At 50.5% G+C, this 15658-nt stretch overlaps 1 protein-coding gene across 2 annotated transcripts; it reads left to right on the plus strand.

The window, feature by feature from the left end:
• Positions 1-203: 203 nt before the first annotated feature.
• Positions 204-15431, plus strand: DPYSL4 (dihydropyrimidinase like 4; the record flags this gene model as incomplete). 2 transcript variants are annotated; one of them, XM_084290401.1, is made up of 14 exons in its annotated part: positions 204-512; positions 2646-2734; positions 3026-3210; positions 4012-4176; positions 5607-5668; positions 5766-5846; positions 7253-7321; positions 7447-7567; positions 8269-8425; positions 9701-9842; positions 10817-10987; positions 12416-12595; positions 14465-14636; positions 15340-15431. In XM_084290401.1, 14 exons carry the CDS (start codon positions 204-206, stop codon positions 15429-15431), a joined length of 1995 nt encoding a protein of 664 aa, XP_084146527.1. The 2 variants fall into 2 exon arrangements, with proteins under 2 accessions (XP_084146527.1, XP_084146528.1); XM_084290402.1 differs by lacking the exon at positions 204-512 and adding an exon at positions 1170-1208.
• Positions 15432-15658: the final 227 nt, after the last annotated feature.

Here is a 15658-nt window from a genome sequence, read left to right on the forward strand (position 1 = left end):
CGCAGCGCGAGCTCCCCCCGCGCCCACCCCGCGCCCCGGCGGAGCGGCGGCGCTCTGCGGGCAGCGCAGCCCAGCCCAGCCCAGCCCGGCCCGGCCCAGCTCAGCCCAGCTCAGCCCAGCTCAGCCCAGCAGCGGCAGGACCTCGGGGCGCTCCGAGCGGCCCCGGGGGACGCACGGCGGGGCGGGGGCCGGGGGTGCCCGGTATGTCGGGGCGGCAGGCGGAGGCGCTGCCCGCCTGCTTCGCGGGGCTGGGTGCGGGCAGCCCCCGGCCGCGGCAGAAGCGCGGGGGCATGTTCTGCAGCGTGGAGGACGCCTTCGACAACAAGACGCTGGATTTCCCCTCGCTCGGCGCCGGCCGGACCCGCGGCCCCGGTCCCGGTCCCGGTCCCGGTCCCGGCCCGTCCGACGGGCACGGTGCCGCTGTCCCTGCCGGCAGCCCCGGGGGGGCCGCGCCGCCGCTCCGCTGCACGGGGGCCGCCACCACGGGAGAGCCGCCCGACGGCTGCCGGCAGGTAGGTGAGGGGCGCCCGCCGGCGGGGCTCGGCCGGGGCACGGGCTGGGCTGGCTCCCTTCTGCGTCCCCCTTCCCTTCCCCGTCCCGTCCCGTCGGGGGCTCGGGGGAGCCCGAGCCGGGGTCGGCGGCAGCGAGCGGGGCGCTGGGGACGGAGCCGCTCCCCTGCCGCTTCTTTAAACTAGAAGAAGGGAGATTTCGATTAGACGTTAGAAGAAATTCTTCCCGTGAGGGCGGCGAGGCGCTGCCCAGGCTGCCCCAGGAGCTGCGGGTGCCCCATCCCTGGCAGTGCCCAAGGCCGGGCTGGGGGCTTTGGGCAGCCTGCGCTGGGGGCAGGGGTGGCACAGGACGGTCCCTAAGGTCCCTGCCGCCCCGACCCGCTCCGGGCGCTGTGGTTCCCGTCGGGGGCACGCTCCCCTCGGCGCTGGCGAAGCCCCCGGCCCGCAGACGGCCCCGCACGGCCGAGGGGAGCGCGCCCCGAGGTGCCGCCGGCCCCGGGCTGGGTCCCGCAGCCCCCCGGCCCCGAGATGCCGGCAGCGCGGCCCCGGGCCGTGGAGGCGGGGGGGGGCGAGGGGGAGCGAGGGGGAGCCGGCGGCGGGGGCGCGCAGGCGCGCACGGGTGCGCGCACGGGCAGGGCGGCAGGCAGGGCAGGCAGGAGGATGTCGCAGCCGGGCAAGAAGAGCATCCCCCGCAGCACGGTGAGCGCGGCGCAGCCGCTCCCGGCGCCCGGAGCTCGCCGCGGCCCGGGGCCGCTCCCCGGCTGCCGCCCCCCCCCGGGCCGGCCCCGCACGGGCCCTCCCGTCCTTCCCCTCCTTCCCCTCCCCTCCCGGCGGCGGCGGGCTTTGTCCGCCCGGCAGCACGGAGCCGGGGCCGCGGACAAAGGCGAAGGGGGCGCGGGGCGGGGGGCGCTGCGCCCGGCGGAGCCCGGCAGCGGTGCTCGGGGGGGATTCCCTCCTTCCTTCCCCTCCTTCCTTCCCCTCCTTCCTTCCCCTCCTTCCTTCCCCTCCTTCCCCCGCTGCCGGGGCTCGGGGCAGCTCGGGCAGCTCCGCTCTTTCTTCCCTTTCTTTCTTTCCTTTCTTCCCTTGGCCGCCCCCCGGCCGCGCTCCTGCGCGGAGCCTTCCCGGGACCGGGGTGGCGGGGCCGGGAGCGGGGCGGGAGGCGCTGAGCGCCCCGGGGGCTGGGGAAGCAGCAGCGCAGTCGGTCGGTGGCTTCCCCGTGCGGCGCTGGGGGCTCTGGAAGCAGACGCCGGCGGTTTGCCAGGCTGGGCGCTGCGGCAGCACACGGTGCATCCATCCATCCATCCATCCATCCATCCATCCATCCATCCATCCATCCATCCATCCATCCATCCATCCATCCATCCATCCCCCTGCCGTGCAGCCGGCTCCTGCAGCCCCCCACGGGGTCTGTGCCCCGGGATGTCCCCGGGATGGTCCCTTCCAGCCCTTAAAGGCACCAGGGAGCAGGGAAGGAGCCCCTCGTTCCGCTGCAGTTCCATGTTTACAGAAATGCAGCTGCTTTCTGATTTTTGGTTAAAGATCTTGTAAGGCTGACAACCGTGCCACAGTCTTGCTTTGAAATGAGGCAGGTCCTTGAGGCATTAGCAGCCTCTGACAAGACTGGGGAAACTAATTAGGGAATGCCAATAAATTACCGGGTTAATAAGATGCACTTAGCAGCCCTCACAAGAGGCGCTGATGGAGGAGCAGATGCAGGACTGAGCTGCGGGATGTTGTCCTGCAACACTGCTGGAGCCGCCGGGCAGCCGGTCCCGGCATCGGTCACGGGTCTGAGCGGGCTCCTGCAGGGGGTTGCTCTGCACGGGCCCCACCACAGCACCCGGCTGCCTGCAGGCTCCCTGCGAGCCGGGCCTCCGGAGCTGGGCTCCTGGGCTCTGCACATCCACAGCCTGGGCTCATGGCACACATCAGAGGAGATCCTGTCTTCCTCGGAAAGTGTCTGTGGACTTTTCTGCAGGCTACAGCTGGGCTTCGGTATGGAACACTTAGGATATTAAACTTAAGTTTGGATTGTTAAAGAACAAAATGCTAAGTCCTAGACTTCATAAAAGCTCATTCTGAGTAAACAAGCATCTAAATAAAGCAATCTTGAATTTTTATTTGTTTTTCCACTAGAGTGATCAGCTTCTAATCAAGGGAGGAAAAATTGTCAACGATGACCAGTCATTTTATGCAGACATTTATGTGGAAGATGGTTTAATAAAGTAAGTTAATATATATACATATATTTTGTAACAAAATTTCCAGGCATACTACATTTAATTTGAACAAGGAAAATTACGTTTGACAATTAAATTTGTCATTTAATTTGAACAAGGTTTCTTTCTGTCAGTTTTTCTCTTGGAAATACGTCCCCTATCTGAAAAACAAGAATTGTAGGATATGGCCAGGCAGTGGCTAGTGTGCCCTAGTGGCTAGGGCTTGGGCTGGGCTCTTTGTACACCTGCACTTAAAAGTTGCTGCCACTTACCAGGGCACCTTAATACTGTTTTCAGACAAATTGGAGAAAACTTGATCGTGCCCAGTGGGGTGAAGACAGTTGATGCCTACAGCCAGCTCGTTGTGCCAGGTGGGATAGACGTGCATACGAGGCTGCAGATGCCCGTGATGGGGATGACCTCTGCCGATGACTTCTACCAAGGCACGAAAGCAGCCCTGGCAGGAGGAACCACAATGATCAGTAAGACGGAGCGGTGTCTGAACAGACTGCTAAGTAGAACATTGTGTAGTGAAACACATGGGGCCTCTTGTCGTGGCAGAGTTTATTTATCCTCAAAGCAGAGAAATATTAATTTTTGCTATAGTAATCAAAACATCGCAAAGCTAATTAAAATGCATTATGTGCCTTTCGGTAACTGCCTTCCTCTGCTGTACACATATATTGCAAACACGTAGCTGTTCCTGCTTCGCCTCATAAGACAGTAAAGCAGAAGAAAACTTGAAACACCTTTTTATATTTTTTTTTTGTTATGTATGTATTATAATTTTTATTTCTGTTTCGTTCTTATTCTGGTCCCAAAGCACACGGTAGTATTGGCCTGAAGGAGCAGCTCTGAATAAATCTGCTGTCGCTCTGTACCGTGATCATAGCCAGTACTGTAGGGAATAAGAGCAAACACAAGAGGAAGAGCAGAAGGGGATGGGCGGTGCGTGGCTGCACGTGGGGGATGCCCAAGGGAGCTGCGCAGCAGTGTGCAAGGCCATGCTTTGTCCTCTCAGCTTGCCATGTGGTGGAGGCTGTAAGAAAAAAAGAGGCATAACAATAGCCATAAATCAGTTAGTCTGTTTTGTTTGTTTCACTTTTCTGATACATTTATCTGTAATCAAAGCTATAAAGGCAAATTACTATGAAAATGTCTCTTTATCATAGCAGTGAAGTCTTGCACAGAAATACCTGTGGCTGTTGTAATCTCCAGGTGTTTCTCTAGTCACACAGAGCTGTCCCTAGAAAGCATACCAATACTCTGCAGTATCTCCTCAGTTGACCACGTGTTCCCCGACGCCGGGACGAGCCTTCTTGCTGCATATGAGCAGTGGAGAGAGTGCGCCGACAGCAAAGCCTGCTGTGATTACTCACTGCACGTCGACATCCCTCGCTGGCATGAAAGCCTGAAAGAGGAGCTGGAAGCCCTCGTGAAAGACAAAGGTAAGGGCACAAAGAGCAGCGTTCTGACACACCCTCATCCCCAACAAACACAAAAGAAAAAAAAAAAAGAAAAAAAAAAGAAAGAAAAAAAAAAAAAAAGAAAAGAATATTGCAGTATAGGCACATAAGCAAGTTTCCCCAGGGTAAGCTATGACAGTGCTCTGCAGGAATGCTTTTATCCACTGGTAAATGCGTATGTGCAGGGGACCTTACTCATTTGCTATTGAGGGGTGAATCACCCTTCTCTTACAATCTAGGTTAAAGATGTAGACAAGAGTATTGACACTGGATCATACCCTAAATCTTGTTCATCTGCTCTTACCTCTGGGCAATTTACAGCCCAGTATTGAAAATCTGTTTTGGAAACTACAGAAATCGTATCAGGCTTCCTGAGTCAGGCTCCCTGACTTACAGACAATATTTAAAGAAAAACATTTGAGGTTGGGCTAACAGGCCCAAAAGCTTTAGGCTTTTCCCAGAGATGTCATTTGTGCTTCTAATTCCTGTACATCCTAAAGTATCCCTTGGACATAGCTTACCAAAAAGCTGGCCATGTGTCAGGAATACATGCATTTCATTAATACTTAATTCAATGTTTTGGACTACATTTTGCTTTCAGATATGCTAATGTAGAGCTAAATGACTTCAGTGTAATTTGCAGTCTTGCAAGCAAGGGCTTAATTGGTCAATTAACATAGGAATTTGCAGTGAATTTCCCATTAAAATGCTGAGCGGATGAAGTAATGCAGCCATTCAAAGCTTAAACCAGATATTTTTCATATGTATGTTCCCATGAAATACAGTTTGTTTGCAATTTGATCGTAGTTTGGGATTAGTTGTTGCCTTTATCCATATAAAAACTGTGGCAATTGTCAGGCTTTGATTCTGTGCTTCACGTTACATGTTTGATATAAATGAATTAAGATTGTCTGCAATGCTGTGTGCAGAAATACTGTACATCTATTTGTCTAACTAAATGCCAATGTGCTCAGTAACAGTGCTTTAAAACGAGAGAGTCTCATATTGTGTTGTACTTTGTGGTCTTGGCACTAATGCATTAATTCAAATACAGTTAGAAGTTGGAAAGAAACCATAAATTCAGACCACTTTTGGAGGGAAAATTAAGATTGGAAGCAATGCATTTAATTCTGTGAATTCAGGTCAAGTTACAGAGAGCATCTAAAATCAGAAATGGACGATGTGTTTTTTTTGTTCAGGTATATCCAAACATAGGAGAGTATTGTCTCTCATGACTCCCAAAACATGGGGTTCAGCTCTCACGAGAGGAGTTTCCGTGCTTAGCCTTGGTTTGCTTTCAGCCTAGCCCCCCCGCACAAAGCACCCGAGTCGAGCATCCCTGTTCAGCCCGTACCAGGGTGCTGCGTTCTCGGCTGTGACAATAAATGCACGTGTCGTTTTCTTTTTTCAAGGCGTGAACTCCTTCCTGGTTTTTATGGCTTATAAAGACAAACTTCAGTGCACTGATGCCCAGGTAATACAGACAGCCGAGGTGCAATAGAAGTAATTTTGCACTTCTGAGCAGAGACCATAATTTATCTGATACTGGGCAACCCCTTCTCTCTTGACAGATGTATGAAATATTCAGCATTATTCGAGACTTGGGGGCCATTGCCCAAGTGCATGCTGAAAACGGAGACATCATTGATGAGGTACAGTAATGACGTTCATTTAAATTAAAGGTGGAGCAGGGTAACTTGATGTAAGGCAAAGTGCTGACTTCAACAGATAGGACACAGACTCTAACAGAAGGTGCCAGCATGCTTTTAGCATTCATTTGATGCTGCAAAATCAGCAGAGATATTCAAAATGAGACGAAGAGGAGTAACCTGCAATTGCTTTGTGAAGGGAATCAGCGTGCACTTCTAGTGTGTGCTGTCTGCTGCTGTCACCTGGATTGCTCACCTCTGAAATCTCTAGCAGGGCAAACTCTCCTTCCTCTTTGCATGTAGATGCCAAGCCTTGAAGAGGGCAGGGGAATCCAGAAATGGTGTCAGCCCTAACCTGCCCCTTCTCTCCTCCCCCCACAGGCTCCTGGTGGGATTTGGTCTCCAGAATAATCTGAGTACCAAAGCTGTGGAGGGAAGGGGCTGAGAGGAAATCTTGTTGTGGTAGCATGTGCAGACACACGAATGTGCAGGAGGATCTGGGGCTCCTGCTAAAATCAACGGCATCCTCCCAGCTTTTCCCACGCGCTTGGGTTTCATCACAGGAATCTGCTCAATAGTTCCCAGATAGGGGCCTCTTAAAGGTTGACTGACTGCTTTAAGTGATACTTTATCACATTTATCTTGTTTAGAAATCTTGAGTATGCTTAGAAGCCTTGAGGACTTTAGAAGGTTAAAGAGTTTTGCATTTTTTAAATAATCTACATTAGACGTGGTAATATATATATCCAAAAATGGCTTTCAGGAATTTATTTGGAATTGCAAACTGTTTATTATTTTTCCTCTTTAGCTTTAGAGAAGAAAGTCCTAGGTAAACACTGCAAATAGGTGATAGATGTAGAATTAGACTTGTGGTTCCTTTTAGCTTACGGTCACTTAAGTGTTCAGTATGGTGTGGGAGGAGAGTTTAAAATGAAAGCAGAATCCCAGTCCTTGAAATGGGTTTATTTGAACAAACAAGATAGAGGGTAATTCCCACCCTCATCTTCTCTTCTTCCCTGGGCTTCTCTGAGCAGCTTCAGCCATGGACTCGAGGGTCCAGGAGATACCTGCTCCTTTTCTAGCTGTGAATCATATTTAGCACAGGCTTAGAGTAAGCAGTGGTGGGTCTGAAATCCCAAATCTTCCAGAACTGTAACTGGGTTTAAAAAATGGAGAAGGTCCAAAGGACATGTAGCAGTTCCCAGTCCAAAGCTGTTTCCACAGCATAAGCTGGGCCTTCCTTTCACTCCCAGCAGCTGATGGATTGCCATAGATACCATGCGATTGTATTCATTTATCATTTACATGTATCATGGAATTGAATTCACTGCTGAGCAAGGTGAGTCCCACATGGCTTCAGACAGACTGTTCACATTGCTCACCGCTCTTGTTCATCTTCTTCCCCCTAGGAGCAGAAGAGACTGTTGGACCTTGGGATTACGGGGCCAGAGGGGCATGTCCTGAGCCGCCCCGAGGAGGTAAAGTCAACAGCTTTTCCAGCAGAACTATCCAAAGCTGCAGACCAGCCATGGCTTGTGGTGGTTCAGCTCTGGCAGAGATGTCTTGAGATGTTCTCTGCTTGTATTCGTTTTTGTGTCGGCAGGTTGAAGCAGAGGCAGTGTACCGGGCCATTACAATAGCAAAACAAGCCAACTGCCCCTTGTACATCACAAAAATAATGAGCAAAGGTGCAGCAGATGTGTTAGCCCAAGCAAAGAGAAAAGGTAAAGCGCTATTTAATGTTTGCACACTAATTAAGCCAATTTAAATACCTCCAGGAATGTCACGCTAGCTGCAAGGTTTAAGAACTCGTTAGCACCTGAGTTCTGTCACATTTTAAGGGTGCTAAAACTTGGTGTTGGCTTTTCTTCACAGAGTATGCCAGAGCTAATTGCTCTGAACTGAACTCAAAAGATGTGAAGAGATGTGCTTGAAACTGACACCCGGATCTGAGTAGATGCAGCAAAAAAAAATAACACCTCACTTCTGATCATTTCTCATGAACTAAACAAAAAATGGAACTGGAACACACTCCAAAGCTAAATGGGGTGTGCTGGGGAGGGCTAGCAATGTTCCTACAGGGAAGCAAGGTCGAGCAGTGTCCTGAGCACACGGTGTTGTGCGGCCACGGCAGCCCCCAGCCAGAGAGCCTCCAATTTGATGTAAAGAAATGTGTAACACTTATCAGAGAGAAATGTGGGTTTTTTCTAAGGAGAAAAGAGACGCATTCAGAACTTGTTCTGGCAGCACTTCCCAGTTATCTGAGATAATCTGAGGGATTAGTCTATATTTAAAAAGCCAAAATGCTGAGAGCACCAGAAGTAAATGGAGCCATCCTTGTTGCTAACCACGGTGTTTGTGCTGTGTGAAAGGAGGCTCAGGGGCACGCAGCGCGTTTGCAGTCACTGCTCCCATTGCTCTGCAGGCACTGTTGTGTACGGGGAGCCCATCACCGCCAGCCTCGGCACTGACGGCTCGCACTACTGGAGTAAGAACTGGGCCAAGGCCGCAGCCTTCGTCACCTCTCCCCCCATCAGCCCCGACCCGAGCACGCCGGACCGCCTCACCTCCCTGCTGTCCTGGTGAGTTCTGTGCCGTGGTGCCCACAGCCTGCCCGCCGGGGCGTGGAGGAGCGGTGCAGATGGCATTCCCAGGGGGCATGCTTCTCCGTAGCAAATCGTAAATCTTGGGTTGTTTTTTCTAACAAGGAGCTAGGAGACAGTCGTGTGGCTGCTTTGAAAGAGAATCTAGGTTAGGCTTTGATGAAGCCGGGTAGCAGCTAGCAGACTTCTCCCATATAAATCAGTCTCCCACGACCTGCTTCCATCCGCAGAACTGCGAACGGAGCGCGCTGCACCCTCCGCATCACCCGAGGGCCCAGGGAACAGGGACTCAGCGCCCAGCAGTGCTCTGTCTTGGCATAACCCACGGAAATCTACCAGTATTAGGTTAAATTTACAGTAAATTGAAGGGTTTCATCAGAAGCAACGTTAGGCATTCACAAGCTTTTAAAATCTGAAACATAAACATTGAGGGCATGTTACCCTGGAGAGCTGTTTTCAGTCAATTGTTATACAACAAAGCCCATCATGTCAGCTTGAACATCTCTGGAACAGTTCACAAACACAACAGACACTGACAAGTCAGCAAACAAACGGACAGGTGAATAACAACGCCTGCATGTGCTCTGTCTGTATCCACAGATGCAGCAGTGACTGAAGCTTTGCATTTTCATGCAGTACGTATACATACAGTGCTACGTAAAATGTAATATCTTACAGTACTTTACATTTGGTTTTATCCAGAATCTTGTTTTATTTAACCATATCCTTGCTTTAAGAGCTGTTTTAGCACCATATCAAAAGAATGGTTCTGAGACCCACCTTCATAATAAAACAATATGAGGTTCAAAAGGAAGGCACGAAGATTAAGATGGTTACTAAACAGTAGAAGTAATAGCTAGATTAGGAGAAAATATCAAAAGCACATACGGGGCTGCTGTTACTGTTCTTAGAAGATTTCAGTGCTTTATTCCTGTGCAGACTGGTAGAGTGAGATGCCTCTGTGTACTTGTAAAAACTGCCTCAACGTACCTTGACTTTCAATGGGATTTAAAGATCTGAAGTCGCCTGCCTGTGTGGCAGCGTTTATTGATTAAATCAATGCACATCAAACAGGCGGAGCACAGAGCCCGCAGGCCCTCGTGTCACACAGTCTTGTAGGCCAGGGTGAACTTCACCCAGGCAGCGCAGCCCTTTCACAGGAAAGGAGACACGTTTTCGCAGTTCTGAGAAGCCCCCTCAGAGCCACTGCTCCGCTCTGTGCCTCCTCTGACCACCTCTCTCCATCTGTCCTAGCGGGGACCTGCAGGTGGCGGGCAGCGCCCACTGCACGTTCACCACCGCCCAGAAGGCAGTGGGGAAAGACAACTTCACCCTCATTCCCGAGGGAACAAACGGCATTGAGGAACGAATGGCGATAATTTGGGAAAAGTGTGTGGTAGGTACTAAAACAACACCGGTTTTGTGGTAGGCACTAAAATAACACCGATTCCTTCCTCCACGCGAACGCAAGTGGATGTGAAGAGTGCTTGTGTCAGATGATGTCAGATTTCTCATTAATTCAAATGAGCCCTGAAGTGTGACATTGTCTAGACTGCTCCTTCAGAAGAGCTTGATAATGGGAGAGAATGAGACACTCCAGTGCCTTCAAAGTGTCTTCAAAGGGTTCTCTGGGGGAACAGCCCCCCCGCCTCAACCTGCAGTCAGGAGAGAGTCCTCCACAGATTTCTGTAAGGGGAGGATGCGATGTTGCTCTTCACTAGTGTTCGCAGGAGGCCCGGGGAGGTTGGTGGGGACAGGGAGCATCCTTGGTACCTGCAGGAGGTTCCCCCAGCCCTGTCCCACACCGCTGCAGGTCAGTGTGCTCAGTCCCATGGCCTGCCGCCCCCCAGAGCGCCCCTGGGAATTCATTGCCTGGCACGGAGCGCTACGGGGACACTTCCCAGAGCCAGGGAGCCGTGCTGAAGTCCTACGTAGGCTTTGCTCTGGAGGAAACAAGGGAGTTCTGCAGGAGTTGGACTCAGTGATCCCTGTGGGATCACTCAGATTTTCTATGAAATACAATTCTGTAAATCACAGTGTGGTTTGGCGTGGAAGGGACCTTAAAGATCATCCAACTCCAGCCCCCTGCCGTAGGCAGGGATGCCACCCACTAGATGAGGCAGCAATTGAACGTCTGAATGGTCCATTTCCAGTTGTTTAATGCTTCAGCAGGGCTTAATTACCATCACAGGAACAAAAATCTTGAATTAAATACTATGATCAAGACTGGGGGATTTTTTCGGTGTATAAAAGCGCTAAGAGAAAGGTTGCATGTAATCTCGTATTTTGTATAGAAAGTGCAGATTGGTTTGTGGTGGGACCGCCGTGCTTTCCCGTATCAAATGGTTCTCCCTTCCTTCTGCTCTCCAGGTCTCAGGGAAGATGGATGAGAATGACTTTGTAGCAGTGACCAGTACAAATGCTGCCAAAATCTTTAACTGCTACCCCAGGAAAGGGCGAATTGCAGTCGGCTCTGACGCAGACTTGGTCTTGTGGAACCCCAAGGCGACAAAAATTATCTCAGCAAAAACCCACAATTTGGTAAACTATATTTTAAAGTATTTTCTTGAGATGATACTACAGTCAGAAGAGAGCAGTAAAGTAATACGCTTCTTCAGGTCATACAGATTGGTGCATTCACCAAGAGATGAGTAATGTGGATAAGATGATGAAGGACCTTGCATTTGATTTTTAAAATGCAAGCAAATACAAATATCCCTTGTTTACTGTAGAACTGGAGAATTTGTGAGGGGCAGGATTGTGACTGAGTAGCTGGGTGACTGATCTGAGACAGTCTGCCTCTGGAACACAGATCTTATGACTGATGTGCTTGCTGCAGACTGGGAGAAAGGGGTTGACCTTGTTTTGAGTATTAAACTAAAAGAAAGAGTGTGTCCAGTGAAGGCAGCATGCGGAGGCCGGATGCATGTGGGGGAACAAACCCCAGCTCACATTAATTCCTGTTTTGTCAATGTGAACTTCTAAGTTCCAATTCAGAAAACAGGTAGTAGCTCTTTTAATACCTGTGCAATGATTAAAGAAAACAGCTGCTCACAGCATAAAGCCATTTTGCCACCAGAGCCAAACACCAGCATGCCCCAAAGGCCCAGGTGCACTCCCCTCGGGCTCTGGTCCTTGGCAGGTGTTGCTGGTCGGCAGAGTGAGTCGGTCAGAAAAGGTTTGGGGTGTCTCTTGGTGGCATTTTATCCGTGGTTTTCCAGGCTGCAGACATCCCCAAATTAATTCCAACATGAGTCTAGGGTAGAAAGCTGTAGTTGAAAGTGAGGGATGCATTTGAGTTGGTGTGAGGTGAGTTAGAGATGGAGCAGATCTGAACTAATGTAGAAACATTTTTTGGCAGATGGGTTTTTATTGAAGAAAATTATCATTATTACTGAAATATTCGGGTGTTTTATTTAAAAAATAGAAGCAGTTCATTTTTTGTCCAGAAAATTCTCTTACGTTTTTTCAAGATGCAGAATTTTTTCATGGTAACATTTGAGTTTTGGATAGTTTGTTAGTGATAGTCGTGGGAATATTTGAAAAAAAAATTGGCATGATTTTGTATTTCCCATAAAACACAATTCTCATTTATTGTAGAAGACCTGCAGGGTCTTGGAAAAAATTACAGGAACTTTGTCACCAAACGGAGAACTGCAGCAGAGCTCTTCTGAGGTTTTGAAATAATTAATTGTTAATGTATCGTAAAAAGCTGGTTTGCTTAAGGAATGCCACATCTTTTGGTCAACTACTGAATCTTCTAGGGATTTAATTTTTCTGTTCTACTTTGCCTTAGTTCATGCAATTAGAAGAACCTTGTTATTTGAAATATAAAGGCCTAAGTTAAGTACAACTAATTGTGCATGAGGAATATTGTACAAAAATGTGTGCATGTTTAACTGGATAGACTGTGACCTCCTTTTCTTAAATCTTAAATTTACTTAACATCCTGGTTTGTTTTTTTTCCAGAATGTGGAGTACAACATATTTGAAGGCACAGAGTGCCATGGGGCTCCTACTGTGGTCATAAGTCAAGGAAAAGTTGTTCTTGAGGATGGGAACCTGTTTGTCACCCAGGGGTCAGGTCGCTTCATTCCCAGAAAGACATTCCCTGATTTTGTTTATAAAAGAATAAAGGCAAGAAACAGGGTAGGAAGAATTTTATTTGCAATACTCCCATATTTTCATTGCAATTTCCTTGCATCATTGTACTGAAGTCACTGTTCTGGTATGCCTGCTGGTGCAGTGGGCAGCAGAAACAAGAGTATTGTTAACGCTACTCCTCCTCACACCTTGGAAATTTATAACGTTATCATGTAATTGCTTTGGTGTATGGCTTGACACAAACTAATCCATAATGCCTGTTTTAGTATTATGACTGATCACACCAGTTTATTAGTATTACTTAGGTGTTACAAAGTTATAGAACAAAAATGTGACTTCTACCAAATCTGGTTGTTTTGTATTGAGGTAGAAGGGAGAAATTCATCTCTACCTGTGCTAGAAATGATTACATTACTGTATTACCAATCCGCTGCTTTGCTTCTGTCCGTGATTAGTAGGGGTAGTGTTCAGTAGCTGCTGGAAATAACAAAGTCCTTCACAGTGTGCTAGCACAGCTTTTTTAGGAGGTACAAAGACATTCAAATGTATACAGATCTCCCTAACAACTGCACCCTCCCTCCCTTTTTCCATGCGTTATTTTAGACATTTTCATTACTCACTGTAGATGAATGCAGTGCAAGAATCACAAACCCCAAGCTCACCAACAGCACTGGCGCTGGCAGCAGCGGTCCCAGTTTGCCTCTGGAGTCCCTGCTGCAGCGGAGTAAGGGGAAGGTCGATGGTGTTGGGGCAGCTCCCAGCAGAGGGCAGGACCTTGTGGCCCACCTCCAGTCCCTTGGGGCAGCCCAGCAGCACCGGCAGCTGCAGCACAAGGAGCCCTGCAATGTCAGCTCCATCTCCCTGGCACTTGTAGCACCCTCTGCATCGCTCACACAGGGATGCCATGCGGGCTGCGGGGACAAGGAGCCCCTGGGCTCCTTGCTAGCAGTCAGGTTGCGTCTGTGTTAGCTTTGAAAGAAGACACCCTGTGCCACTGCTGTGTCCTAAAGGACGGAGCTTGCTAAATATAAACTCACTTACTGAAGGTCCCTGGTCTCCTGGCTAGATGATAATTGAGTGTCAAGCCAGGCAGTCAGTGATTTCTTTGTTAAGTTAATTCATTTGGGCAGGCACATTTGGTACTTTGCAAACAACCAGACAGTCTGCCCATGCCATCTCTTGATCCTTGATTTAACTGGAGCTTTGGAAAAGAGCTAGGGTCAAGGGGAGTGCTGTAGAGCACTGAGCTGGGTATTTTCTCTGCGTGACAGTCAGCATGAAGATGAAGGTGACATACGAGAAAAATTGCTATAGAAAACTTTCTATACTTGTTGATAACCTATCAGTCTGTCCCTTCTTATTTGATACCCAGCATTTCTCATCTGCAAAACAAGCCCATCCTGACCCTGTGGCTCCCAAACCACTGTTTTGCCTGTGAGGAGAAACAGCCTTAGGCACATTCATGATGAAGGACTGGTAATGAAGTCCTTTCCCTGTGCCAGCTGTGGCTTTTCTCATACAGGTCTGAAGGGATGGAGTGTGGCAGGACGTGGCAGTGGCACCACGTCAGATCGTGCCACTGGGATGCTGCCACCAGGGCATGGTGGGCGAGGGGCCGGGCACCTCCTGCCACCCGCCTGTACGGGGCCTGCTGGTGAGACACCGGCACGGCGGCTGGTGCTGGGACTGAAAGAATCAAAAGCAGTTTTTTGCTCATTTCACAAAATGCAGGTAACCCCTTGTGCGGTAATTTTGCAGGCCTGATCTTTAAATGCTTTTCCTTCTGGGGTCAGTGCAGCCAGGGACTAGTGCGGCACGGCTGCAGCAGTAGGTGAGGACCCGAACCGGCCGGGATCCCGTTCGGGTTCTCCATTATCTCTGCATTCCTCATGCCTGCTCCTTCCCTCCCCGCAGCTGGCCGAGGTGCACGGCGTCCCGCGGGGGCTGTACGACGGGCCGGTCCACGACGTCGTCCTAAGCACGAAAGCTGCAGCGCCCACCACAGCATCGAGGATGGCGGCCTGCGTGGGCAAAGTGCCGTCCGTCCCCGTGCGCAACCTGCACCAGTCGGGGTTCAGCCTGTCGGGTAGGTGGGGGCCTGGCGCAGCGGGACGGGGCCTGGCGGCACTGAGGAGCTGCCACAAGCATGGCTGGGCCTGGCGGGAGGCACCTGGAGCAGGAGGGCGAGGTGGAGCCCACAGGCGGTGGCAAGGCCCTGCCGGGCTGGGCAGGGGCTGTGTGTGGTCAGGACTCTGGGAAAGTGATAAATATCTGTACGACAGCTGGCTTGTTCAGCCGGGTTCCGTTCTGAGCTTGGGCTGAGTCACATAGCTCCATCCTCAGGAACCAGCAATAAAACCGCCGCTGCCCTCCCATGAAGGCAGAGGGTGCTTCAGCGCTGCCTGGTACAGCATCCCCTGACAATCTGCCCGGCAGCGTCAGTGACCTTGGAAAAAATCGCACTTTGTCTTAAAATACCTGCCATCATTTTGTTCTCTTGGCTGGCTGAACTCATACAGGTGGATCAGTGTTTAATAAATCTGCAGGGTCCCATGCTTTATTGCATAGAAGCTGTTTGTTTACAGGAAAGCCATTTATAGTGTCCAGAAAGAAGCAGTAAAAAACAAAGGCATTCAGGCAACCAAAGTCAATCCAGACTGTACCGTGATAATACAGCATCCAAATTAACGTCTATTGAAAATGCTCGCCCTGCTCACAAGCGAAATTCTTGATGACTGCTGCATGAAAGCTCGCGGATGTCACAGCCGTGTGCCTCTCCCTTCCCGCAGGGTCGCAGGCGGATGACCACATTGCCCGGCGCACGGCTCAGAAGATCATCGCCCCGCCGGGCGGGCGCTCCAACATCACCTCCCTGTCCTGATGCCGCGCTCCTGCCCGCTGCACCCAGCCACCCGCGGTGCTGCCTCCTGCCCACGGCAGCCCCACGGCAGGGGCTGGGGCCGAGCCGGGAAAGGCACGGTTGGTTCCCTCAAGCTCAGGATGAAAGCGAGGCATTCGTCAGATACCCCGGGCCCCTTCTTCTCTTAGGTAGAAAATAGACGAAGCCAACCCAAGAGGTAGTGGTGATAGTAGTGCCCATCTGCATTC

Source organism: Netta rufina (genome assembly GCF_964035555.1).
Source record: "Netta rufina genome assembly, chromosome: 7".
Classification (NCBI taxonomy): domain Eukaryota; kingdom Metazoa; phylum Chordata; class Aves; order Anseriformes; family Anatidae; genus Netta; species Netta rufina.